This window comes from Macaca nemestrina, chromosome 15, assembly GCF_043159975.1.
Source record: "Macaca nemestrina isolate mMacNem1 chromosome 15, mMacNem.hap1, whole genome shotgun sequence".
Classification (NCBI taxonomy): Eukaryota; Metazoa; Chordata; class Mammalia; order Primates; family Cercopithecidae; genus Macaca; species Macaca nemestrina.
This window is the reverse complement of record NC_092139.1, coordinates 59,155,947-59,182,975: the sequence shown is the minus strand read 5'-3', so window position 1 is coordinate 59,182,975 and position 27,029 is coordinate 59,155,947. Positions and strand designations below refer to the sequence as shown.

At 43.6% G+C, this 27,029-nt stretch overlaps 2 protein-coding genes and 1 long non-coding RNA gene across 3 annotated transcripts in view; 2 read left to right on the top strand and 1 right to left on the bottom strand.

Annotated features, from left to right (window-relative positions):
- Positions 1-8,773, bottom strand: part of LOC139358533 (uncharacterized) — a 30,645-nt gene extending 21,872 nt beyond the window's left edge. Inside the window, exon 1 of the long non-coding RNA XR_011613649.1 lies at positions 8,673-8,773. This is a non-coding gene — a long non-coding RNA (uncharacterized lncRNA). The remainder of the gene's footprint in view (positions 1-8,672) is intronic.
- NAN (N-acetylneuraminic acid phosphatase) lies at positions 8,768-19,080 on the top strand. Its single transcript, XM_071079778.1, has 2 exons — positions 8,768-8,924; positions 16,051-19,080. The coding sequence occupies exons 1-2, from the start codon at positions 8,835-8,837 to the stop codon at positions 16,705-16,707; spliced, it is 747 nt and encodes a 248-aa protein (XP_070935879.1). The 5' UTR covers positions 8,768-8,834; the 3' UTR covers positions 16,708-19,080.
- LOC105486721 (ninein like) overlaps positions 8,835-27,029 on the top strand; it is a 175,883-nt gene continuing 157,688 nt past the window's right edge. The window contains exon 1 of the mRNA XM_071079766.1: positions 8,835-8,924. The gene's annotated coding sequence lies outside the window, so the exon portion shown is untranslated. The remainder of the gene's footprint in view (positions 8,925-27,029) is intronic.

The window sequence follows — 27,029 nt, the reverse complement described above, 5'->3', positions numbered from 1 at the left end:
TAATTTTGAGTCATCAGCATATACATACAGATGGTATTTAAAGTCATAAAAGTGAATGAGATCCCCAAAGGAGTGAGTATAATTAAGCAGCCCTGAGGGAACTCCTATATCAGAAAGTCAGGGAAATAGGAGGAACCAGAAAAGAGACTATGAAGAGTAGTCAGTGAGCTGGGGAGAAAATGAAGGAAGTGTGATGTCCCAAAAGCCAAGTAAAGAAAGTTTATCAGCTGGGCACAGTGGCTCATGCCTGTAATCCCAGCACTTTGAGAGGCCAAGGTGGGTGGATCACTAGAGGTCAGGAGTTCGAGACCAGCCTAGGAAACATAGTGAAACCCCGTCTCTACTAAAAATACAAAAATTAGCTGGGCATGGTGGCACTCGCCTGTAACCCCAGTTTCTCAGGAGGCTGAGGCAGGAAAATCGCTTGGACCCAGGAGGCAGAGGTTGCAGTGAGCCAGGATTGGACCACCGCATTGCAGTCTGGGCAACAGGCAACAGAGTGAGGCTCCGTCTCAAAAAGAAAAACAGAAAGAGAAAAAAAACAGTTTATCTAGGAGAAAGCAGTGACTGGCTAGTTCAAATGCTACCGATAGGACAAATAAGAAGAGGCCAGGAAATGGCAATTGAAGAGCAAGGTGAAGGTCATTGGTGGCCTGACAAGAGTAGTTTCAGTGGAGCGGTGTCGGTGAAATGCTAAGTGGAGTGGATTCAAAGGGTGGGAGAACTTTGAAGATGCAAATCCAAGGAGGAAAGAATTGCTGAAAGATGTCCCTCAGTGAGGATGGGATCCAGCGAACAACAGAAAGGGCTGGTGGTAGCTGGGTAGATGTGGGAGCCTAAGATTCTCTTCTGGTTGCTTCTGTTTCATCCCTATCAACCTGGCAATGCCCTAATCTGAGAAAACTTTAAACCAGAAGGCACACTTGCTCTTGAGGCCATTCAGTTGTAATAAACTTGCACAGGAGAGGTAGGTGGGAAGGGCCAGGGAACTTCCCCTAAGGTAGGAGACAGGCTCAATGCTGGGCATCAGCATCTGCACGACAATGGTGCCATTCTGCAGACGGAAGAATGCAGGAGAAACATCACTACAGTTTCATTTCCATTCCTTCCTAGATTAAGTCTCACAGTCACAAATCTTTTTTCTTTTTTCTTTTTTTTTTTTTTTTTTTTTAGGCAGGGTCTCATTGTCGCCGAGGCTAAAGTGCAGAGGCAGGACCACAGCTCACTGTAGCCTCAACCTCCTCAGCTCAAGCTATTCTCCCACCTCAGCCTCCTGAGCAGATGGGACCACAGGCACACACCACTACACTCAGCTAATTTTCAAATTTTTTGTAGATATGGGGTCTCACCATGTTGCCCAGCCTGGTCTCAAACTGCTAGCCTAAAGCAATCCGACTGCCTCAGCCTCCCAAAGTGCTGAGGTTATAGGCATGAGCCATTGAAAACAGTGACTTACAAATCTTCTATTTGGACCTTGTTTCCTGCAAATTTGAAGATGTCCTCTAACTACTAGTGTTAATCTATCAAAATGGCAGTTTAAGTACTGTACTTAGCAAACTGAGCTCCATTTGGAATGAGTCTGTACATCTCACCTCCTTAAAATGCTACAGGAAGAATCATTCATCCACAAATATTAACTGTAACATTCTAAAGTTTCCAGACATTTAATTTAGAAGGAATTAAAGTTGTCAGGCAGGGTGTGGTGGCTCATGCCTGTAATCCAAGCACTTTGGGAGGCTGAGGCAAGAGGATTGTTTGAGCCTGTGAGTTTGAGACCAGCCTGGGCAATATAGGGAGACCTCCTGTCTACAAAAAAAGAAGGCAAGAAATAACCAAGATCAGAGCAAAACTGAAGGAGACAGAGACACAAAAAAAAACTTCAAAAAAATCAATGAATCCAGGAGCTGGTTTTTTGAAAAGATCAACAAAATTGATAGACCACTAGCAAGACTAATAAAGAAGAGAAGAATCAAATAGATGCAATAAAAAATGATAAAGGGGATATCACCACCGATCCCACAGAAATACAAACTACCATCAGAGAATGCTATAAGCACCTCTATGCAAATAAACTAGAAAATCTACAAGAAATGGATAAATTCCTGGACACATACACCCTCCAAAGACTAAACCAGGAAGAAGTTGAATCCCTGAATAGACCAATAACAGGCTCTGAAATTGAGGCAATAAATAATGGCCTACCAACCAAAAAAAGTCCAGGATCAGATGGATTTACAGCCAAATTCTACCAGAGGTAAAAAGAGGAGCTGTTACCATTCCTTCTGAAACTATTCCAATCAATAGAAAAAGAGGGAATCCTCCCTAACTCATTTTATGAGGCCAGCATAATCCTGATACCAAAGCCTGGCAGAAACACAACAAAAAAAGAGAATTTTAGAACAATACCCCTGATGAACATCAATGCAAAAATCCTCACTGTAAAATACTGGCAAAATGAATCCGCCAGCATATCAAAAAGCTTATCCACCACAATCAAGTTGGCTTCATCCCTGGGATGCAAGGCTGGTTGAACAATCGCAAATCAATAAACGCAATCCATCACATAAACAGAAACAACGACAAAAAACACATGATAATCTCAATAGATGCAGAAAAGGCCTTCAACAAAATTCAACAGTCCTTCATGCTAAAAACACTAAAAAAACTAGGGATTCATGGAACGTATCTCAAAATAATAAGAGCTATTTATGACGTTCTTATTATTTTATACAAACCCACAGCCAATATACTGAATGGGCAAAAACTGGAAACATTCCCTTTGAAAACCAGCACAAGACAAGGATGCCCTCTCTCACCACTCCTATTCAACATAGTGTTGGAAGTTCTGGCCAGGGCAATCAGGCAAGAGAAAGAAATAAAGGGTATTCAATCAGGAAAAGAGGAAGTCAAATTGTCCCTGTTTGCAGATGACATGATTGTGTATTTAGAAAATCCCATCGTCTCAGCCCAAAATCTCCTTAAGCTGATAGGCAACTTCAGCAAAGTCTACAAGCAGACTTCATTGATGTCACCGTAAACGATGAATGCTATCACTCTTTTTTATATATAACAAGAAGATATGCTGCTGCATGCAGACCTCATTGTAGAAGCTGTCAGCCTCACTGAAATGGCATTGCATAAGCTATTTATAATGATATGAGGAAAAATACAAGGTTAAGAGATCTTTATCTGCTATCTATGGAAATGTGCTTCCACACAAAGGCGGTACATGAAATAACCTTCCGGATAACCCATGACACTGGGGGAACTGTAAAGTGAGATTAACTAGCAGACACAAATCTGCATTCAAATTATGTTTGTGCTCAACCCTGATGCCTTGGCCTCTTGAACACACAGTTGTTTTTCTAGCTTTCTCTATGTAAAATCCCACTCCGAATTTTACAGCACTCATTGGTGTGACAGATTCACAAGTGATCCAACAAAAAATTCATGCCTCACCTTCCAGAAGATAGAGGGGCTGCTGGGAACAGCTGTCCAGCCACAAATGACATCTCCCAGCCACCCTTGCCTTTGTTATGGCCAAACCATAGGCTACAAGCAGAGGAGAGGTGGTCATGTCCAAGGCAGGGTTTTTCAAAATCACGTGTGCTTCCCCGATGATCTCTCCAGGTTTCCAGTGCCCGGGAGGAAGAGGATTCCCAGGCTCTAGGAGATGGTAAAGCTATGACAAGAAAAACCCTGGGCCCTGCATCACCCCATGGAGAAATGACACCACCAACCCAGGACCAACCCACATCGCACTTTATATAAATGAGAAGTGAACTTGTATTTCACTGCCCAGCCAACTAAAATTTGCAGTGTGTTACAACAGTTAGTGTTATGTTTCCTAGTTGATATGGTTTGGCTCTGTGTCCCCACTCAAATTTAATGTCGAATTGTAATCTCCAGTGTTGGAGGAGGGGCCTGGTGGGAGATGATTGAATCATGGGGGCAGACATCCCCCTTGATGTTCTCAAGATAGAGTTCTCATAAGATCTGGTTGTTTGAAAGTGTGTAGCACCTCCCCTCCTCCTCTCTCCTGCCGGCCATATGAAGACGTGCTTGCTTTCCCTTCACCTTCCACCATGATTGCAATAAGTTTCCTGAGGCCTCCCCAAAAGCAGAAGCCTGTATAGGTCAAAGAACCATGAGCCAATTAAACCTTTTTTCTTTGTAAATTTAAAAAAAAAAAATGTAATCCCAGCACTTTGGGAGGCCGAGATGGGCGGATCATGAGGTCAGGAGATCAAGACCATCCTGGCTAACCCAGTGAAACCCCGTCTCTACTAAAAAATACAAAAAAATAGCCGGGCGAGGTGGCGGGCGCCTGTAGTCCCAGCTACTCGGGAGGGTGAGGCAGGAGAATGGTGCAAACCCGGGAGGCGGAGCTTGCAGTGAGCTGAGATCCGGCCACTGTACTCCAGCCTGGGCGACAGCGCGAGACTCCGTCTCAAAAAAAAAAAAAAAAAAATTAGCCAAGTGTGCTGCCACATGCTGGTGGGAGGACCACTTGAGCCCAGGAGACAGAGGTTGCAGTGAGCTGAGATTGAGCCACTGCCCTCCAGCCTGGGCAACAGAACAAGATCCTGTCTCAAATAATATTAATTTAAAAAATAAAGCTGGCTGGGTGCAGTGGCTCACGCCCGTAATCCCAACACTTTGGGAGGCCAAGGCAGGCGGATCAACTGAGGTCAGGGGTTCAAGACCAGCCTGGCCAACATGGCGAAACCCCATCTCTACTAAAAATATGAAAATTAGCCAGGCATGGTGGCATGTACCTTTAATCCCAGCTACTAGAGACCGGGGCAGGAGAATCGCTTGAAGCTGGGAACCAAGATCATGCCACTGCACTCCAGTCTGGGCAACAGAGTGAGACTCTGTCTCAATCAATCGATCAATCAATCAAGATGTCGGCCAGGCACAGAAGCTCACGCCCGTAATCCCAGAACTTTGGGAGGCGGAGGTGGGTGGATCACCTGAGGTCAGGAGTTTGAGACCAGCCTGGCCAATAGAGTGAAACCCCGTCTCTATTAAAAATACAAAATTAGCCAGGCATAGTGGTGCATGTCTGTAGTCCCAGCTACTTGGGAGGTTGAGGCAGGAGAATTGTCTGAACCCAGGAGGTGGAGGTTGCAGTGAGCTGAGATCACGCCATTGCCCTCCAGCCTGGGCGACAAGAGCGAAAATCCATCTCAAAAAAACAGTTAATAATAAAATAATAAAGCTGTCAGGTTTTACAGCATCTAGCCATTATTCAAGTAGCAAAGTTGCAAGGAGCTGAAGACCCATGGGACACGACCAACTCAGCATTCCTCTGGAGGCTATATGATCAAACAGCAAACTGTTCATCATGAATGCAGGATGTGGGCAAATTCACACTGCCCTGCCACCAAAAGGTTTGCTGAAGGACATCACCTCCTGGTGCCAGGCTCCTTGAAGTTATCTATTGAGAAATCTAGTGCCTATTGTCCAAAGGATGCAGTCTCGCAATCCTGCTATGAACCAAATGGCCGACTATTACCTGACAACCAAGCCCTTTCTCGCTATCTCTTTTGACTAATACGGAGGGCTATGTAAAGCTCAGGCCCCTTGTCCACTGGAAGCAAGGTGCCCTCTGACCCCTTCTTCCAAATATACTTTTATCTCTTGTCTTTCATTCCCATGTTCCCCTCTTTTGTTCAGTCCCCCTAGGTCCGTGCTGGTTATAGTAGAGCCTGGACAGGGACTGATAGCTGTAGCGTATCCTCTGTCCCTTTTCCTATCTATTGGGGAGGAGGCTTAGGTAAGACCTGTTTCCTCTTTGTTATTTTGGCCCAGTGATATTGGGGCTGAGGGAAGAGGAGGTGATAAGGCAGGTGACACTTTCTTCTCCTTCCTCTTTTTAGGATCTTCTGTCTGTAACTGTGCCAGGGCTGCTCAAATTAAAGCCCATAACATTAAAGACTTCATCAGGACCTGATGCCTTTGCGCCTGATGTTGTTTAAGGTTTCTCCCCACTTGTTCCCAGAGTTCTACGTCTAGCATTCCTTCCTCTGGGAACCATGGGCTTTGTACTCCATTATTGACCACACTAGTTTTTAATTCCTTCAAAAACTTAAATTCTTGTGGAGTGTGTTTATGAATAACCTACTGTGGATTATTTGGATCAGGCCTTACCGAAAGAGGAAAAGCGCAAGATTCTAAGGGCTCTCCAGCTATGACAGCAGAGCGTAAAATTCTTTGTATTGGGATTTTTTTTCTACCACCGAAGGAGGCGGTACAGATGTTTCTGCAATTGGAGGAGGCGGTATAGACCAATTTTTATCCTCCCTCTCCTGTTTTTTATTTTCAATAGGTGCTGCGGGTGGGACAACAGATTCAGATTTTTATGAACAGCAACAGAATAGGGTGCTCTACACAAAGTTGGATAGGTCATGGAATGCCATTAGACAACTTGCCACAAAAAGAAATCTGTCAAACAATTCATCCCCTTAAAAGGATTATACAGACTGCTATGTCTCATCTAACCTTAATTTGTGCCTAAATCAACAAACTCTGCATGCCAGTCAGAAAAAAAAAAAAAAAAAAAAAAGCTGCTCCAATCCTAACAGCTTCGTGTGCCTATAGTTTTATGTTAAATTGATTCTGACATTTCAGGCAATTAAAAGTCTAACTCCAATTAATGCATTCATAATTTTGGCTGATTGCTAATCTAAATGTCCACAATTGATAGGCTAGCCCTATACATCAACGAGGTAAGCACAGAAAGGAGTCATGGTTTTGAAGAATGCATATGGGTTTATTCTTCACCCCAGCAATGAGATGTCAACTGTGATTGTGCTCCATAAAATACAGAAACTGTAGGTAGTCTAATGCTGCAGAAGAAATTCCTATTAATATAAAGATAAACCAATTAATCTAACCTACTGAACATCAGTGATCTGTTAAGGAGTTCCACCAGCGAGCCGAGAGAGTGGCAATTTTTTTCTCTAAAGAGCTAAATAATGAATACTTTAGGATTTCCAGCCATGTGATCTCACTTGCAATTACTCTGCTTCCGTACGGCAAAAGCAGCTGCAGACGATACAGAAATGAATGAGTGTGCTGTGTTCTAATGCAACTATGGGCACTAAAATTTACTGATTTTCATGTGCAACAAAATACTGTTATTTTGATTTTTTTATCCATTTTTATTTTTATTATTTTATTTTATTTTATTTTTTTGAGACGGAGTCTCGCTCTGTCGCCCAGGCTGGAGTGCAGTGGCCGGATCTCAGCTCACTGCAAGCTCCGCCTCCCGGGTTCACGCCATTCTCCTGCCTCAGCCTCCCGAATAGCTGGGACTACAGGCGCCCACAACCGCGCCCGGCTAATTTTTTGTATTTTTTTAGTAGAGACGGGGTTTCACCGTGGTCTCCATCTCCTGACCTTGTGATCCGCCCGCCTCGGCCTCCCAAAGTGCTGGGATTACAGGCGTGAGCCACCGCCCCGGCCTTTTATCCATTTTTAAAATCCATTTACAAATGTAAAAATCACCCTTAGCCAGGCTCGCTGGCTCACGCCTGTAATCCCAGCTCTTTGGAAGGCCAAGACTGGTGGATTACAAGGTCAGGAGTTCGAGACTAGCCTGGTCAACATGGTGAAACTCCGTCTCCACTAAAAATACAAAAATTAGCCGGGGGTGGTGACATGCGCCGGTAATCCCAGCTACTCAAGAGGCTGAAACAGGAGAATTGCTTGAACCCGGGAAGCAGAGGTTGCAGTGAGCGGAGATCACGCCACTGCACTCCAGCCTGGGTGACAGAGCAAGACTCCATCTCGAAAATAAAAATAAATTTAAAAATAAACCACTTAGCTAACTGGCTAAACAAAATCAGGTAATTGGCCTGTAGCTCTGTAATACCTGACAGTCAATTTCTGGTCATTAAAGATGACCACATATCCAAATTACAGTAAAGTTACCCAAGAGAGACAAAGATTAGAGATTAGTGTCACGATCCCCGTTCTGCCAGCATTAGGAGGCAAGAGCTGCTACAGCCCTTCCGCGGGTTTAACAAGCGGTCGACGCCCCTCAACCTCTTGCTGAGCCTGAAAACAACCAAGTAAAAGGCATCCAAAAACCTGAGAACTCAAGGTTTCAGGAAAGCAATCAGGAAGGGCAAAACATGGGGCAGCCACTACACAGTCCCTTCGTCTTCGGGCACAGGTACTCAACGGGTTGTAAGAGACCCAAGTCACATCTTTCTTTCAAAAACAGGCTGGCGCGGGCCCAAGCTGACAGGGATTCCACCCCGGTGAAGGCCGCAAACGGCGCGAGGTGGGAAGGCGCAGGCTCCACCTTCTGCCATCCCCGGATCGCCGACAGTGACCTGCACGCACAGCCAGGCTAGGACCGCGGGCGCTCACGGCCGACACCGGGCCCGCAGACGACTCCGCGCCGCCCGTCCGGCCACCCGGAGAGCCCGCTGCCCAGCGCCTGGCAGCGCAGACAACCTCCCTAGAGGCAGCGATGACGGTCCCTCGCGCCGGAGGGCCCAGGGAGGTAAGCAAAAAGCAGAAAGACACCAGGAAGAGGACCACGCTTCGGACCAACCCCAGCCACAGCCACTGAGAAGTCGCGCCACGCCGCCGCGCCCACGCACGCTTCCAGCACTCTTGAGAGACCGGACCCCGGGAATCTCGCGGGATCTCACTTTTCTCGGCGGCGCAGGGAATGAACCGATCGCGGGAATTCCCCCGCCGCCTGGAGAGGGTCTGGTGACCTCGCGGCTCCTCCCACGTTTCGCGGGGCAGCCCGCCTTGCGCATGTGCAGGCGGCGGCGGCGAGGCTACGGGTCGCGCGAGCGGCCGGCGCTATGGGGCTGAGCCGTGTGCGGGCCGTTTTCTTTGACTTGGATAACACTCTCATCGACACTGCCGGGGCGAGCAGGAGAGGCATGTTGGAGGTAACGTCCCCTCCCGTGGCGCTCCTCTGGGCGGGGTCAGTGCGCCCCGCAGCGTCCTGCGCGCTCACCTCCCCGTGACCCCACTTCCACCCGGGCGCCGTGGGCCGCTCTTGCTGGTTGAGACCTCGGGAGCGTCCGGGTGCGGAGGTGGCTGGAGGTGCGCGGGCCCTGCGGGTCTGCTTTCCCTGACCTGGCCACCGCTCGCCACCCAACCTCGAGCCCCGGGGCGGCCGCTGGCGGGTGCCTCGGCGCTCGGGACGCGGAAGGGCTCCGTGACGGCTGCCACGGTGGCGGAGGTGCCCGTGGGCGTGGGAGGCGACAGCAAAGCCGCGAGACCAGGCGCTGGGCCCGCCCCCAGTCAGGGTGTCGGTGTGGGGGGTGCCGGGAGGAGACTTGGTAGACTTAGCCCCAGTGTTGCCCCAAGAAGGGACACGGCTGTCAGTACCGAGCCTGGACATAAGCCCTGCTTTAGAGAATTGTCCCCACAGAACTCCTTCTGGCCTCCGTGGCGGGGTGGTGGTCCCCGTGGCTTTCTGAGGTGACACAGCAAAAGCCCGTGCTGCGAGGGCATGCCTTTCCCGAGGCGCTGCTTCGCGGCACCGCTCCTCTACACGCGCGGAGGCAGTTTCAGACCTTCCCGTGTTCCAGCCCGAGTCCACCCCGGCTTCTCTTTCTTTCTTCAGTTTCAAGGGGAAAGCAAAGGATTTATCAGATGTGGAAAACCCACTTTCAAAAGCTAATTCGTCCAAACCTGAGCTCCCCGTCCTCTTCATGCTTCATCAGTTTTTGTGTCCCTGGATCTTCCACTACCTCATCCGTTTTCTTTTTAGCTGCATTCCACTCCTGCCGTATATTCATGTTTGCCCTATAGTTTCAAAAAAGCTGTAAAAAGGATGCCTCCCTTTGGGCTGTTCTTCCTGCTCTAGATGTTACCTGTCTCTCTTGACAGCCATGTTTTCCCGGAGAAAGCCATACCCGTTATCTCCTTATCTCTACCTCCTATCTATTACTAAATCCATGGTAATGTTGCTTTATCTTCACCACTAGACTGAATAGACTTGGTGGGTCACTAGGCAATCCCAAATTGCCAGAATCCGTGGACATTTTTAAAGTCTGTCTTCATGACTTTACTGAGGCATTCCCCACTTTTAACTGTCCCTTCTATATAACGTTGGCCTCCACCTCAGGGGTACCACCCTGTGCCATATTGCCTCCAGTATCTCTGGCTGCAGACGTTGCATATTTACCTGTGTGTTATTAGTAAGCTGAGCCCTGTGCATTCCAATTAAATTACTGCTTTAGGCCAATTCTTGCTGTAGTTCCAGAGTTTGGGCTTTAAAAATCAGACATTTGAATATGAATCACAGCTCTCCGAAAACCTAGCTGAAAGTGCCTCAAGGCATTAACCAGTCGGAGCCTTATATCTTCATAAAATGTGAATTATATTAGTCCTCAATAACCCTGTAATGCTTGGGAAGCCCATGGGTGCAGTGTCCACTCAGCGAATTACAGCACCTTCCACCCTCGTATGCTGCCTGTCCACCACTGCACATTCCCCGTGCATGTCTCAGTTACAGCTGAACTCATCTCTCACCTAGACTGTTGCTGTGGGCTTGTCTCCAGGTTTACCACATCCAGTGTGTCCTCCACATTCTTGCCACAGCAATATTTTTAAAACAAAGACTAAATCGTATGTCTCCCTGGTCTTTACACCCTCACTTATACTAGTGCTCTATTTTGTTCAGATATTTCTTAATGCATCTGTCAAAGGATATTACAATTAATTTTGAAAATCAGGTGCCTACAACTAAATAGTGAGCTTGGGAGGGAACAAACTGTCTTAATTCTCCTCGTTTGACACATGGCAAATGTTGAATAAATGCTGGATGGATGGATGGATACAAATTTTTACTTCGAGACATGGTTCTATTACTGCCTCCTTTGTAATTAGCCTGTAATAATAAATTAGCAGGATAAGAAATTAGCCTAATAAATGAGCAGAATCGAACTGTGTGCTCTTGGCTATACAGGGAATACTTTATCACGTAAGGAAACAATAACATTCATAGATGTTGACCTGTTCAAAAGTAACATGCCAGCTTTCATAAATCATTGAAAATAATTTATGAATGGAGGAAGAGGGAAAGGTCCAGCTATTTATTGCCTTGGGCTTGGGGACAAGAGGTCAGATACTGACTGTATGTATGAACTTTAATTTTTTTAATCACCTAGGTAAGTTATTTTTTTCCTCCCTCTTTAGACCTGTTTTTTCATGGTAATTACTCAGGAACTTTTCTACAGAAACCTGGAGTTTCTCAGTGAACAAAGCAGAAGAGATTTTTGCATTTGTGAATTTACTTCTTAGTGGGCATGGCAATGAACATAATAAATATTTACAGGTGTGGTAGAAAAAGCAGAGAGGGTAACAAATCAACATTTTAAATAGACTGGTCAGATTTGGCCTCATCGAATAGGTGATGTTTGAGCACAGACTTGAAATAGAAATAACAGAAGGGCTGCTTGAATTGCTAGGCTGAGTGCAGGTCTCATTTTGTGAGTGTGTTTTTAAAGTATGAATAGTTTTATTTGGGATTCATCCCCTTCTGTCGTGCTGGATCCCTGTTGATTTCAGTAGGGATAGCACCATGTTCAAGAGGCTGAAGTTGAGACTCGAAGCCAGCAAATGAGAACGGGTTTTTGCGGGAACTTATATACAAGATGGTCCATTGGCAGTGGGCTGGACAGAACTGCAGCCGCTTGTAAAAAGAATGCAGTTTATATAGCATTTTCACTTAGCACCCTCCCTGCAGCATTCTCCTCCTGGCCACGTTCGTTTAATGGAAAGGAAAAAAAAAGGGCCTCTATCCCCTCTGCAACCTGAGTTCCACAGGATGGGATGGGCCATGGTCCAGATCTTCCTCCTAAATAAGAGATGAATCTCCGGATTGGACACTCCTGAACTCCTTATCTTGGAACCCAAATACACATTCCTCATAGACCACAGAGTCATTCTAAGGTTGTGCCTAAGTTAGTGCTGTCAGGTGCACCTGCCATACACTTCATATCCAAATTATTAGTATTCAGAATACGCTTTTCTTAAAGTGTTGTAAAGTATTAGATAGTTCCCAAACTAAGCCCTCAAAAAGTCTTTTAAAATCAGTTAACTAAAGTATTGATGATACTAACGTTAGTTCTGGATCTAGGGAGCGGACAGTAGAAGAATAGAGTTTCCTTTTTTGTATATGTTCAGAGCCTTAAGATAGAGTTTTGAAGTAAGTGAAGTTTGAGTTCATATTAGTCTACTAACTGATAGCCCATCTATCAGAGCAGGGCCCCTTTCTTCAGGCCAGCGAGCACCTGGTGGGCTCTTCATACCAAAATCTTTTTCAGCCCTGCCTTACCAGTCACACACAAAGTATCCTCACACCTGCAAGTTAGAGAACTTTTTCCTTCACCTCCAGTTCAATCAATACTCCCATTTTCAGTGCAGGTGTTAGAAGAGTTTGTAATAACGCATACTAATTCAGGGTAGGTGTTAATTTCTGTTTGAACTAATAAATGAATGCTGATAAGCTTTTTTCCTAAAGATGTTAATATTGTTAAAATGCTACTTACTGTCCCACACCAACCTGTAATTACTTGCTGTGTGACAAAATGAGGAAGTTAATTGAAGGGATAGAATAGGAAGAGATTTTGAAACTTGGGAGTGGCATACCATGCCTTTACAAACATCCCCCTTTTAAGGTGAGCAAATCCTACTTTTTCAGAGCCCCAAGAATGTGCTTAATGAAGCACCAGTGGAAGTAACAGGAAATTGAGTCTGTATTGGGAGCTCTTTGTTTACTTGTTATGAGCCAGCCCCTATTTGAGCTCAAGCTCTGTGGAGTCCTAGAGGCATGTGTCCTTGCACTGCTGTAGGGTTGCTGAAACTTTGGAGCTCCTGTCAGTCATAGCTTAAGAGTCCTTCAATTGATGTTGCTAGCAAAAATGGTGAGATAAACATGGAGATTGAAAATGTTTTATTAATAGAAATTTATAAAGCAAAATTTTACAGTGTTTTGCCTCTACCTAAAATTCCTAGGGCTGTTATATTTTTCTTGGGCAGATAAGATTTTTCTTAATGATTACATTTTCTTTTCTTTTTTCTTAAAAAAAATTTTTTTTTTCTGATACGGCCGAGTCTTCTGATACATTTTCTGATTAGCACAAATACCTCAAAAAATGTTTTCCTTTCAGCCAGGCACAGTGGCTCACACCTGTAATTCCCAGCACTTTGGAAGGCCAACGCAGGAGGATTGCTTGAGGCCAGGAGTTAAAGACAATCCTGGGCAATACAGCCAGACCCGTCTCTACAAAAAAACTTGTTAGCTAGGTATGGTGGTGTGCACTTGTAGTCCTAGCTCCTCGGGGGACTGAAGGGAGATGAGCCCAGGAGTTTGAGGCCACAGTGAACTATAATCATTCCTCTACTGCACTCCATCCAGCCTGCGTAACAGAGCGAGATCCTGTTTGGGGAAAAAAAAAAAAAAAAGACCCTTTTCCTTTGTTGTGATTCTTTTACTCTGAGGGAAGAAAAAGACGTGCGTTTTTCTCTCAGTAGGTGAGTTGAGTTTTTGGTGTGAGTAGCATACTGCTTATTCTCTAATCCTGTTACAACAGATATATTTTAGCTGTAGCTGGGTGCATTTCAAAGAGCCAGCATTGCCCAGCCTGTTTGACTTTCCTCAGGTGCTCACCTGAACACAGGACTTCCAGTGCAGGCAGTTTATGAGGTGATCCCAGGATACACGTTAAGGGGTCAGGGAGACAAGAAGGGGAAGGAGTCCAGCACAGGTTAGAGCAGGGTTACTGCTGTGAGCAGCTGGAGATCTCTGGGAGACAGTACACAGAACAGGGTTCAGTTGCGCTCCCCAAGGGGCAAGGAAGCTGTGATATTTATTCGCCAGTTTCTAACCTACATTTGTTGAGGGCTGCTCCCAGGGCAATAATTTTTAGCCCCTTCCTGTGTGTATAGATACGTATGTGGCCAAGTAAAGCCCACAAGCAGAGAGGCCCACACTTGAGTGGGAAGCCACTGGCGAGTGAATATAGTGTGTGCCAAGGGGATTTAAGCAGCACCTGCTATAGCATGGGGTTCAAGGCGCTTCACAAACTATCTGCAAACAGGTTCCCCAATTGCATCTCTTGGCATCCTCCCTCACGTGCCTCCATTTGGGCTCAACTCAGCTTCTTGCTTTTTCCACAAAATTTTGAACTCTTGGCCTTTGTTCATGCTGTTCCTCTGTCTGGAATGATTTTCTTCTCTTCCCATACCCACTTTTTCTGCTTGTTTACTCCTTGGTCTCAATGTGACTTCCTATGCCAGCTACCCTGTGGAATGACTTCCGTATTATTGGCACAGCTTGTTCAAACTGTCATGGCATGCCCCCCCCACCCCATAATTTGTAGTGGCTGTATATTCCCCAGCAGATAATGCCCCAAGGACAAAGGCCATTCTCCAGCGCTTAAGACATAGTGCAAAGGCAAGCATGTGGGCTTTGGAAATAAGCAGGTATGGATGCAGATCCCAGATGGGCAAGTTATTAAGAGTTCTGCACTTCCCTGCCTCATTTGGAACATGGAACTGTCTTGCAGCATTGTAGAAAAGATTAGAAATAATGTATGTAAGTATGTAGTACAGTGGTTGCCACATTAGGGGTTTTTGGGAAAAGTTAGAAGACAGGCCAAATGGATTAGTGTTATAAAAGCACACATAAAGAGCCTTGGGAAGACGGGAGAGGGAGTATTTAACTCAAAAGTACAGAATTGGGGCCCGGCACAGTGGCTCGTGCCTGTAATCCCAACACTTTGACAGGCAGTAGCAGGAAGATCACTTGGGGTCAAGAGTTCAAGGCTAGCCTGGCCAACATGGTGAAACCCCGCCTCTACTAAAAATACAAAAATTAGCCAGGCATGGTGGCGGGCACCTATAGTCCCAGCTATTCGAGAGGCAGTTTATGAGGTGATCCCAGGATACACGTTAAGGGGTCAAGGAGACAAGAAGGGGAAGGAGTCCAGCACAGGTTAGAGCAGCTTAATGAGCAGGTTACTGCTGTGAGCAGCTAGAGATCTTGAAGGAGAATCACTTGAACCCAGGAGGCAGAGGTGAGATTGTGCCAATGCACTCCAGCCTGGGCGACAGAGCGAGCCTCTGTATCAAAAAGCAAAAAAGTACAGAATTGGGCCATACAAAGTGGCTCACACCTGTAATCCCAGTAATTTGGAGGCCGAGGCGGGCAGATCACTTGAGGTCAAGAGTTCGAGACCAGCCTGGCCAACATGGTGAAACCCTGTCTCTACTAAAAATACAAAAATTAACCAGGCGTCGTGGCGGGCACCTGTAATCCCAGCTACACAGGAGGCTAAAGCAGGAGAATCCCTTGAGCCTGGAGGTGGAGGTTGCAGTGAGCTGAGCTGGTGCCATTGCACTTGAGCCTAAGCTACAGAATGAGACTCTGTCTCAAAAAAAATAAAAGTGTAGAATTCAATCCCATTATAGGTGATAGTCAATTTAGGTCTTCAAAATATGAAATGGATATAGATGAGAAAAAATTAGATGAACTAGGTGTTATTTTTTTCTGATAATAGTCTAAATAGTGGTTGTCAGAAATTTTAAATGTTTTACCAAAAATAAGTACAAGGATTTTTTGTTTTGTTTTTGAGATGGGGTCTCGCTATGTTGCCGACACTGGTCCTGAACTCCTAGGCTCAAGTGATCCTGCCACCTCGGCCTTCCAAAGTGCTGGGATTACAGGCATGAGCCACCACACCCGGCCCAATAAGCACAAGTTTTATTTTCATGTCTTCGTGACCAGAATGAAAGATGTTGGACTCTAAACTACCAAACAAAGGATTGTTATTAGCTATATATGAAGAAGTTGGTTTTAAAAAATGAGTGAGTTCTAGAGAGGTTGGGAGAGCCTCACTTTGTTGTCTCTAAAAATAAGGCCAATTCCCACCAGAAATAGCTGCTTTAAAGCAGAGGAGTGGAGTTGGAATCTCTCAGCCACTTGTAGGATCACAGCTTCCTAGGGCATGACTATTAAAGACATGCAATGTGTTAATGGAGTTATTTTCCATTATTTAGGTGATAAAACTCTTACAATCAAAATACCATTATAAAGAAGAGGCTGAAATCATCTGTGATAAAGTTCAAGTTAAACTCAGCAAGGAATGTTTTCATCCTTACAATATATGCATTACTGATTTAAGGACTTCACATTGGGAAGAAGCAATCCAGGAAACAAAAGGTGGTGCAGCCAATAGAAAATTGGCTGAAGAATGTTATTTCCTTTGGAAATCTACACGTTTACAGCATATGACACTAGCAGAAGATGTCAAAGCCATGCTTACTGAACTTCGAAAGGAGGTCCGCCTACTTCTCTTAACGAATGGGGACAGACAGACCCAGAGGGAGAAGATTGAGGCTTGTGCCTGTCAGTCCTATTTTGATGCTGTTGTTGTAGGTGGAGAGCAGAGAGAGGAGAAACCAGCACCGTCCATATTTTATTACTGCTGCAATCTTCTTGGAGTACAACCTGGGGACTGTGTGATGGTCGGTGACACATTAGAAACCGACATCCAAGGAGGCCTCAATGCAGGATTGAAAGCAACAGTCTGGATCAATAAAAATGGAATAGTGCCACTGAAGTCCTCCCCAGTTCCGCATTACATAGTTTCTTCTGTGCTAGAGTTACCTGCTCTCTTACAAAGTATAGACCGCAAAGTCAGTATGTCCACTTAAAGCACATAAAAGGGCATGATTATGAATGTTAGAGTCAATTTGCAGAGTATGAAATAAGAAAAGTTAGGGCACTCCATTTACGATAATCCAGCTCTAAGAATAATTTTACTTACGATTTAATGGCCAATATTTTGAAGGTCTTCCCAACCCTATTGCTTCTAAGTTGTAACAACCAACCATTGAGTAGTACTTCTATCTGAAAATTCAGATTGCATTAATACAAGTCAGTAGTGTAGCCCAGAAAATTTGAGGAAATATATTATTTGTTAGTCTGTAACTGGAGCATTTAAAATTATGTTATTAATCTTTTAGAATCTTGGCTGCATAACGCCAAGCAGGATTGCTTTACATATGGATGCACAAATGTAAGGTTTATCTTTTGGCTTAAAAATAGATATTCTAAAACAGATTTATCAAAGCAACTGAATCTGTTTAATATGAAATAAGTACTAAGTCACATGCAAATCAAGGTATTTTATAGTGAAATTATTTTGCATATTTTGAAAGCATAAACCATAGTTTTTGCCTACTTTGGATGTATACTTTCTTTTATGAATCTGATTTTTCTGTATGACATTTTTTTTTTCAGAAGGCAGGGAGCAATTTTTCTATGGCATGTGACAGATTCCTCCAGTTAGAAAAAGCTATTAAAATCAACACGTGGTGCTCCCTTACCATGACATTTTCTCACCTGTGCACAGTGAGCTGGTAGCTTCCTTGTAGTCTTCACCTCTCCAGGAAATGTTTTCACTATCTTTTCCCGGACACACAGTGGGGTTGAGGGAGCTAGACTGTTTTGCTATAGATAATTGCAAGGCACATGGCACTAAAAGTCATTTTTCTTTTGTGAATCCATAAGAGGAACATTTCCTCAGTGTAGCCTAACCATGCAGCCCCAATCTGTTCCTTTTTTTTTTTTTGAAATGGGATCTCTGTCACCCAGGTTGGAGTGCCGTGGCGCCGTCTCGGCTGACTGCAACTTCTGCCTCCTGAGCTCAAGTGATCCTCCCACCTCAGCCTCCCAAGTAGCTGGGACTACAGGCACACACTACCACACCAGCTAATGTTTTGTTTTGTTTTGTTTTGTTTTGTTTTTTGTAGAGATGGGATTTTGCTATGTTACCCAGGCTGATCTCAAATTCCTGGACTCAAGTGATCCTCCCACCTCAGCCTCTTAAAGTGCTGGGATTACAGGCATAAGCCACTGTGTCCGGCCCCCTCATCTGATAGAAAATTAGATTTTGCTATGAGCCATTTCCAGCGTGCCAATTTAATACTTGTGTGACTCTTCTTAGAGTTACCATCTGCCTTAAATTTCCTCTGTTTTTCACATTCTTGGAAATATTGTTTTGCAAATTTCTATATCTAATTCAGGGTTTACTAGGAGCTTAATAATTAATGGCTACATAGCAAGGCATCATCTTGGAACCGGAAAATTTTCTCTAGACTATTAGGCTAGACAGTCTTGTAATTATACTAACCAAACCTGGAGTAAAGTGGTTGAAAAAAAGAAAGTATAAAGGGGTTTATTAAAGTGGTTAATATGATTTAGGTTGGTTTTTGATACGTTTTTCTTCCAACTGTTATATAAGAAACTACTAATGTAAAATAGTAGGCTGTATGTTGGGATGTGTATAGCTATGTCTTCAAGACTAATACTCAGAATCAAATTGTAGATTGTACGTATCTGTGAGCCTATTTGTTTAGCCAGTTTTCTGTCTACTGCCAAGAAACAGGATTCTCTGCCTCATGCAAATGCCCTTTTGTGTTTACTTTTTGCTCTTGATTTTTAAAAATGTGATTGTGCCCTTGATTGTCCCAAAGTGCTGTTGCTATAACAGTGAACATTTGTGAACAGAGGATGTTTGTAGTTCCAAGTGCAGTACCCATATGACCTTGATCATATTTTAGCTATTTAAAAATTAAGTTGGAGGATTTTGGCAGAAGTCATGTGCATGATTGCTGTGATAGATTGGTTGGCGTGTGCTGCAGGGGGCTTGTCCTTTTAACTCTCACACAGGATGGATGTAGGCAGTGTCCCATTCATTGTGCTGAGAGTGAAGGTTCATCACTCCTATATCGTGGTAGCAAATCTCAACAAGATAGCTTCTGGGATGTTGAGTGAGCAGTTCTCCAGCAGAAATGGTGTAGGAAGAAAAAATTGAATAATTGAATTTCCTTGTCTTCACAGTTTGTATTCTACAGAGTACAGTAATATCTTACATTCCATTTGCACCCTTCCTTAGGGAAGAGCTTTGTGGTTATCTACCTTCTGAGTGGAATGTTACAGAAAATATTTTAAAATATTGGAATAAACCTATGATTTTATTAATAATATTTTTTGTTTTAGAATAATATTCCTTAAAATTGTAACAGTGATGTTTTGTCATCTTTATTTTTTTTCAAAGTTTCCCTGTAGTGACCTTCTCACACATAGCCAGAGGCCCTCCCTAACACTGTTTACAGAGGTGGGCCTAGAACAGACATGAATGGACACTGCACCTGGAATTCCAGCACCAGGTGGGGATGTTTGGTTCCATGTGCACCTCCACATACAAGGGCACAAACATCTCAGATCTGGGATTGCCCAGGACCTAGTGGATGCTCAGTATTGTAGGAAAGCAGGTCTCTACCAGAGTACTTGGTTTATTGTTTTCAAAGTTCTTTGCAACCTTCAGTAAGAAACATTTTCTATCATAACCTCTTTAACACATTTATAGTGTTAGATAACATTATAAATATATATAAATAAATATAAATATAACATTTATATACAAATATTTAAATATAATACATTTATATTTATAGTATAGCACAATATGTATATGGAATCTAGTTTTATATGTTTAATTTTCATAAAACATTCTTGTTAAGTATGGTGATCAGATATTTTTCATTCCATTCTTTTTTGAATTAGGAAATATATTCATTGTTGAACAAGTACTACTTGTTTTTTTGACACAAGTCAAAAAAAATAAAAGGGTGAATGGTGAAAAGTCATTCTCCTCATCTCTTTGCTAGGGGCCCACAACCCACTTGCCCTAAAGGCCACTACTGTTTAGTTTTTGTTTTATTTTTAAAAATAGAGACAGGGTCTCACTATGTTGGCCAGGCTGGTCTCAAACTCCTGAGCTCAAGCAGTCCACCTGCCTTGGCCTCCAAAAATGCTAGGATTATAGGTGTGAGCCATGTCACCCAGCCAAGGCCACTGCTGTTACCAACTTCATGTAGACTTGCATATAGAAGTATATAAGACTATATAGAATCATTTGAATTCAGGCAGATTTTTAATTTCTGTATTTCAATTTGGGAAACAGTGCTCTTGCTCAGATAATCTAAGAGTCATGCAGCTTGTGTTTAAGCCATTTGTGTTAGAAACATAATACCTTCATGATCTCAGCCATGAGCAAGATCTCTGTAGTTCCATTGACTTTCGCATACCACCACCCTGGTGATTCCCTTTGCCTCTTATGTTAAATTTCCTATTTTCTGTGTCCTGTGTATTCCTATTTTGACTTATTCCCTCTTTTTGGTGGCATGCATCCTTGAATAGATTCCCAGTAACATGTGTAGGAGGTAAAACTTTTGAGATCTGAAATGTCTGAAAATGTCTTTATTCTCTTCTCCCATCATTGATAGTTTTAACAGCCTGTATTTAGATAACATTTTTACTTGAAATTTTGAAGGCATTGGTCTGTGGTCTAGCAGCCATTTGTATGTGACCACTTTCTTTCTCTCTTGTAACTCTTAGAACCTTATTTTCTTCCAGTGGTCCATGATGACATGCCTTGAAGAGGGTGTTTCCATCCTCTGTGCTTGGCACGCTGAACCCTTTCAATCAAAATCATATTTTCTTAGTCTTGGGGAATTTAATGACTTCATTGATAATTGCCTCCCTTTGTTTTTGGTTTTTTTTTTTTTTTTTTGGTTTCTCTTACTGTTATTCAGATGTTAGAACTCCTTTACCGACCTTCCACTTTGTTTTATCTTTTCACTCCCGTTTTTCCATCTCTGTTACTCTGCTTCTTCAACTTTACCTTCCAATCCTTCTATTATTTTTTTCCTCTATTATCATACCTTTTAAAGATTTCCAAGAGCTTGATTTTCTTTTTTTTCTTTTTTTAGACAGGGTCTTTACTGGGTCACCCAGTGAGGAGTGTGGTAGCACAGTCATGGCTCACTGCAGCCTTTAATTCCTGGGCTCAAGCAATTCTCTGACCTCAGCCTCCGGAGTAGCTGAGACTACAGGCACATGCTATGATACCCAACTAATTTTTTTGTATTTTTTGTAGAGAAAGGGTTTCACCATGTTCCCCAGGCTGGTCTCAAATTCCTGGCCTCAAGCAATTCACTCACCTGGGCCTCCCCAAAGTGCTAAAATTACAGGCATGAGCCACCATGCCCAGCCCCAGTGCATTTTTTAATCACTTGAGTTCAGGTGTTCCTGACCAGCCTGGCCAACATGGTGAAACCCCATCTACTGAAAATACAAAAAATAGCTGAGCATGGTGGCACACACCTTAAGTCCCAGCTACTTGGGAGGCTGAGGCAGGAGAATCACTGAAGGCAGGAGGCAGAGGTTACAGTGGGCTGAGATCACGCCACTGCACTCCAGCCTAGGCAACATAGTGAGACTCAGTCTTAAAAAAAAAAAAAAGGCTTTAGTTTTATTTTAAGAAAAAAAACAAGAAAAAAAATATATATAGTATATAATAATTAGCTGCCATGAAGTAGGTGGCAGGGCCTTAACCATATGTGTGTTGTGAGGCGCAAGGGCCTCCTGAGATCTTTTTTTTTTTTTTTTTTTTTTTTTTTTTGAGATGGAGTCTTGCTCTGTCACCAGGGTGGAATGCAGTGGCGCCATCTTGGCTCACTGCAGCCTCCACCTCCCAGGTTCAAACGATTCTCCTGCCTCAGCCTCCTGAGTAGCTGGGACTACAGGCACGCACCACCACGCCCAGCTAATTTTTGTGTTTTTAATAGAGACGGGGTTTCACCATGTTGGCCAGGATGATCTCGATCTCTTGACCTCATGATCCACCTGCCTCAGCCTCCCAAAGTGCTGGGATTACAGGCGTGAGCCACCACTCCTGGCCTCAAGAGCTTTCTTAAAAAATTTTCTAAACATTCTGGAATTTTTTTGTTTGTTTGTTTTTTGTTTTGTTTTTGAGTGGAGTATCATCTCTGAAAAAAAAATTAAGTTTTAAAAGAATCCACAGCATATATACCATTCTAAGTTTCCCTAATCTGTTTATTTGGGTTTGTTTATTCATACTAGAGGCTTTCCTCAAGTGCCCATTCACCCTTGGTTATTTATGATAAAGAGAAGAGAGATGGAAATGCTGATTGGAAGTTCCACACAAATGCATGGGCCTTCTCAAATCAGAGGTTCTTTTATTGTGGGGTATCTGGATGGGCTGTTAGTTGAGGGATCCCTGAGGTCAGTGTGTTAAAGTCTTTTCACTTGGTTGGTCTGCTTTCCTAGAGATGAATCTTCAGACTGGAGATTAGAGGTCTGATGTCAGTATTAGGAGCTGAGTGGGAAGGGTGTGTGTGCATATAGTCACCTGCTCTCTGTTTCTGGTTGCACCTGAGTCCAGCTGTGCTTGGTATTCCCCAGGTTAGAGACCCCTCTGTCTTACCCTCCACAGAGAAGCATCCCAATGTCTGCTGAGAGAGAACAAGTTGGAGTGAGGACAGGGATCTAGGGGTTCGTTTGTACCCTGAGCACCTTTTTACCCCAGCCTCCTTAATTCAGCTGCTCCTTTCCTCTCCTTCAGGACCGCAGCATCTGGGGATGTCAGTGCCCACGTCTTTGGAGGAGTCTGCTGCGTACCTCATTATTTCTCAACCTTCCCCATTGCTGGTCAGGACTCGCTTTCTTTAGTCTACCAGATCCTTTGCCACTTGTCCATATGCTTTGCAGCTTCCAAAGTTGTGTTGTGGTTGATGCCTGTCTTCCTGGTCCTTGTGGGTTTGTGTGTGTGTGCTTGTGTGTATGAATTCCTTTACTGTAGTTTTAACTGAGTTTGGGGTACAAGCTATCAGATGTGTATTCCCATCCACCATCTTGACGTGGAAGTTCTTTTTCCACTTTGTGTTCAATGTTGGTCAAGACCCATGAAACTGACCCCATGCCCGATAGTCACTACTCACAGGTCAGAAATGCTCATTTGAGGTGGAGATTTACAGCATGCCTGCAGCTTTTTTCTTCTTTTAATTTATTGTTTTGAATTACCTAGTTTCCTTTTTCTCTATGTCCTTGTATGTGACACTCTTTGACACAACTCTTATCGTGATGGGAGTCTCCTTGTTGTCCTGTGTTTGTGAACTTTTGCCATTGCTTAGACATAGATGTTTATTGACATGCTTGCACAGTCTGACTGGGTCTTTGGCCAACATCAGCAACCCTATTCCCAAATCACTTCTAAAACAGTTACACTCTCTTAGATTTCTTTAAAATTAAAATCATTTTTACTGGGATACATTAGATTTGTACTTTGTTTTTTTCTTAGATTTAGACTTTTAAAAAATTAACTTACTCCTAGCAATAGGACTAAAATTTAGCCAGATAAAACCATAAATTTTTTAAACCAGTCTTCATTCATGTATGATAATACAGTTATTTCCAATGGATTTCTTAGAAGATGTCATTGTGATCAACCTGACCTTCAGATAAGATCTTCAGGCTGGGTGCGGTGGCTCATGCCTATAATCTCAGCACTTTGGGACGCCAAGGTGGGAGTATTGCTTGAGCCCAGGAGTTCAAGACCAGCCTAGGCAACAAGGAGAGATAATGTGTCTACACAAAATTTAAAAAAATTAGCCAGACATGGTGACGTGTGCCTGTGGTCCCAGCTATACAGGAGCTTGAGGCAGGAAGATTGCTTGAGCCCAGGAGGTCGAGGCTGCAGTGAGCTGTGTTTCCACTACTGTATACTGTGTTTTTGTCACTGTCTGCCTGGGTGACAGAGCAAGATTCTGTCTTTTAAAAAAAAAAAAAAAAAAAAAAAAATTTCCAATACTCAATTTTTTTTTTTTTTTCCAGACAGAGTCATGCTCTGTCACCCAAGTGGGAGTACAGTGGTGCAGTCTTGGCTCACTGCAACCTCTGCCTCTCTGGTTCAAGCAAGTCTCCTACCTCAGTCTCCAAAGTAGCTGGGATTACAGGTGCCTGCTACCACGCCTGGCTAATTTTTCTATTTTTAGTAAAGACAGGGTTTCCCCATGTTGGCCAGGCTGGTCTTGAATTCCTGACCTCAAGTGATCCGTCTGCCTTGGCCTCCCAAAATGCTGGGATTACAGGTGTGAGCCACTGCGCCTGGCCAATACTCAAATTTTAGAAGTCATGGAAGATAACCAGGCATGGTGGCTCACACCTGTAATCTCAGCACTTTGGGAGGCCAAGACAGGAGGATCACTGAAACCCAGGAGTTGAAGACCAACCTGGTCTTGACCACGTCTCTATTTTTTAAACAAAATTAATAAAAAGTAAAATTTTTTAAAAAGTCACAGAAGATAAAGTGGTTTTAACCACCAGACAACTAAAGAAATAATACTCAAATAGTTCCTTTTTTAAATTACATTTTTTAATTCTTAAAGGAGTTATATTGACTATTTTATTGAAGCTTAGAGGTTAAGCAGATCAGCCAATTTGGATTCTCAGATATGTGTCCTCAACCCACTTGGCATCTCTGCGTAGATGTCTAATGGACATTACCAAAATAACTCCCCTCCAATCAAACTCCTGGATTTCTCTCGCAAATCTGCTCTTCCTGCTGTCTTCCACATCTCAGTAATGGCAATGCCACTTTTTTTTCAGGATATGGCTTTATCTTGCACTTAGGAATATTCCTGACCCATGGTAAGCACTCAGTGAATATCTGTTAAATGAAGCAGTTATTGGCTATTTCTGTGAAAATTAATTGAAATTAAATTTTAGCAACAAAGGATAACTCATCAACTCGTTTTTGTTCAAATTTTACTTTTCCTTCCTTTCACATGCAGAATTGTCCTTTGCACCATGATAAAGCAGAATGGGAATTCTGTGTTGAGGACTGCAGTGATGATGCTAGTTCACTTCCTGTAATGTGCCTTTTTCCAAGCAGCAGCTAATAACCTGTACCACACTGTTGAGCTGATACGGAAATGACAGTTGTCGGAATGGTCACAAATCTCCATTTATTTGACATATGTATTTAATGAAGAAAATCTTTCTGAAGTACATATACTCCAGCAGCAACTGTCATTATGATGGAAAATATTCATAATATTCATGTTCTGTTCCTGTTTTTGTTTGTTTGTTTTTGTTTTTGAGACAAGGTCTCACTTTGTCACCCTGGGGTGCAGTGGTATGAACATGGCTCACTGCAGCCTCGCCTCCCAGGCTCAAGCGATCCTTCCACTGCAGCTTTCCGAGTAGCTGGGACTACAGGTGAGCGCCACTACGCCTGGCTAATTTTTGTATTTTTTGTAGAGACGAGGTTTTGCCATGTTGACCAGGCTGGTCTCAAACTCCTGAGCTCAAGGGATCTGCCCACCTTGGCCTCCCAAAGGTTCTGGGATTACAGGCATGAGCCACCATGCCCAGCCAGAAAATATTCTTAATACAGTTTGAAATATGCCTTTACTTGGAAGGGCTTTTTTAAAAAAGGATGCTACAGGCTATTTACTGAATACAGTGCTGAAAGCTTCTATCACACAACAGAAAAAATGACAAAAGTAGCTGGAGTCAGTAGAAGAGGGACTAGAAGACAGCAATAGAAAATCAATTACTTATTGGGTCGGGCACAGTGGCTCATGCCTGTAATCCCAGCACTTTGGGAGGCTGAGATGGGAGGATCACTTGAGTATAGGAGTTCGAGACCAACCTGGTCAACATAGTGAGACCCCCATCTCTTTAAAAAGAAAGAGAGAGAGGGAGGGAGGGAGGGAAGGAAGAAAGGAAAGGAAGGAAAAGAAAAGAAAGAAAAAATCCATTACTTATTGTTTCAGTAATCTATTGCTGAAAAAAATACACCCCAAAATTTAGTGGATTAAAACAAAAAATCACTTATTGTGGCATCACCTGGAGTACTGGCTTGTCTGAACTATCCAAAATGGCCTCACTCACATGGCTGGCAGTTCATTGCGGCTGTTGACATGGGTCAATGTGGATGCTTGCACAGGATGGCTATAACAACTGGACCACTCTCCATGTGGTCCCAGAGCCTCTCCATGGGACTGGCCTCTACATGGTGGCTGGCCTCCAATAAGGAGCATTCCAAGTGGGCAACCCCCAGCGTATAAATACTTTGAAGCCTCAGTTTGCATCATGCTTTCTAACATCTTAGCAAGAGCTACTCAAACTATTACACTTGTGAATGAGGTAAGTACTGTTTTGGTTACATAACTGGGCAGGGAACAGTCCCAAGAGAGACAGGAGGTGAGGTGAAGATAAGAAGGGAAATGTTCCCTCAAAGTGAACAAGCAAGAGGCATTCTGGCACATCCTGAGCTATCCCTTTATTATTTATTTATGTTTCCACTGATATTTATGATAACGAAATAAACCACTGAGCTCATTTTCTTGTCTAAAAGAACAGCTGCTACATTTGATGTACTCAACCACTAGCTCTACAGTTCAGTTACTTTTTTTTTTGAGATGGTATCTCACCCTGTAACCCAGGGTGGAGTGCAGTGGTATGAACATGGGTCCAGGCAGCCTAGACCTCCCTAGCTCAAGTGTCCTCCTACCTCAGCCCCCCAAGAAGCTGGCACTACAGGTGTGCACCACTGCTTCTCACTGATTTTTGCATTTTTTGTAGAGACAGGGCTTTGCCATGTTGCCCAGGCTGATCTCAAACTCCTGGGCTTCAAACAATCCTCCTGCCTCCCTCCCAAAGTTCTGGGATTATAGGTGAGAGTGTGAGCCACTGAACCTGGCCTCATTACTTCTTTTATTTTTATTTATTTTTTTTTTTTTAACGGAGTTTCACTCTGTTGCCAGGCTGGAGTGCAATGGCGCGATCTTGATTCACTGCAACCTCTGCCTCCCAGGTTCAAGCGATTCTCCTGCCTCAGCCTCCCGAGTAGCTGGGACTACAGGTACCCAGCCACCACGCCCAGCAAATTTTTGTATTTTTAGTAGAGATAGGCTTTCATCATATTGGCCAGGATGGGTCTCAATCTCTTGACCTCATGATCTGCCCACCTCAGCCTCCCAAAGTGCTGGGATTACAGGAGTGAGCCACCATGCCCAGCCCTCATTGCTTCGTTTTATACTGGTGATTTTTTTTTTCAGTCGCTGCTAAATCAAGAAATCTAGGAAAAGTTATGGACCTT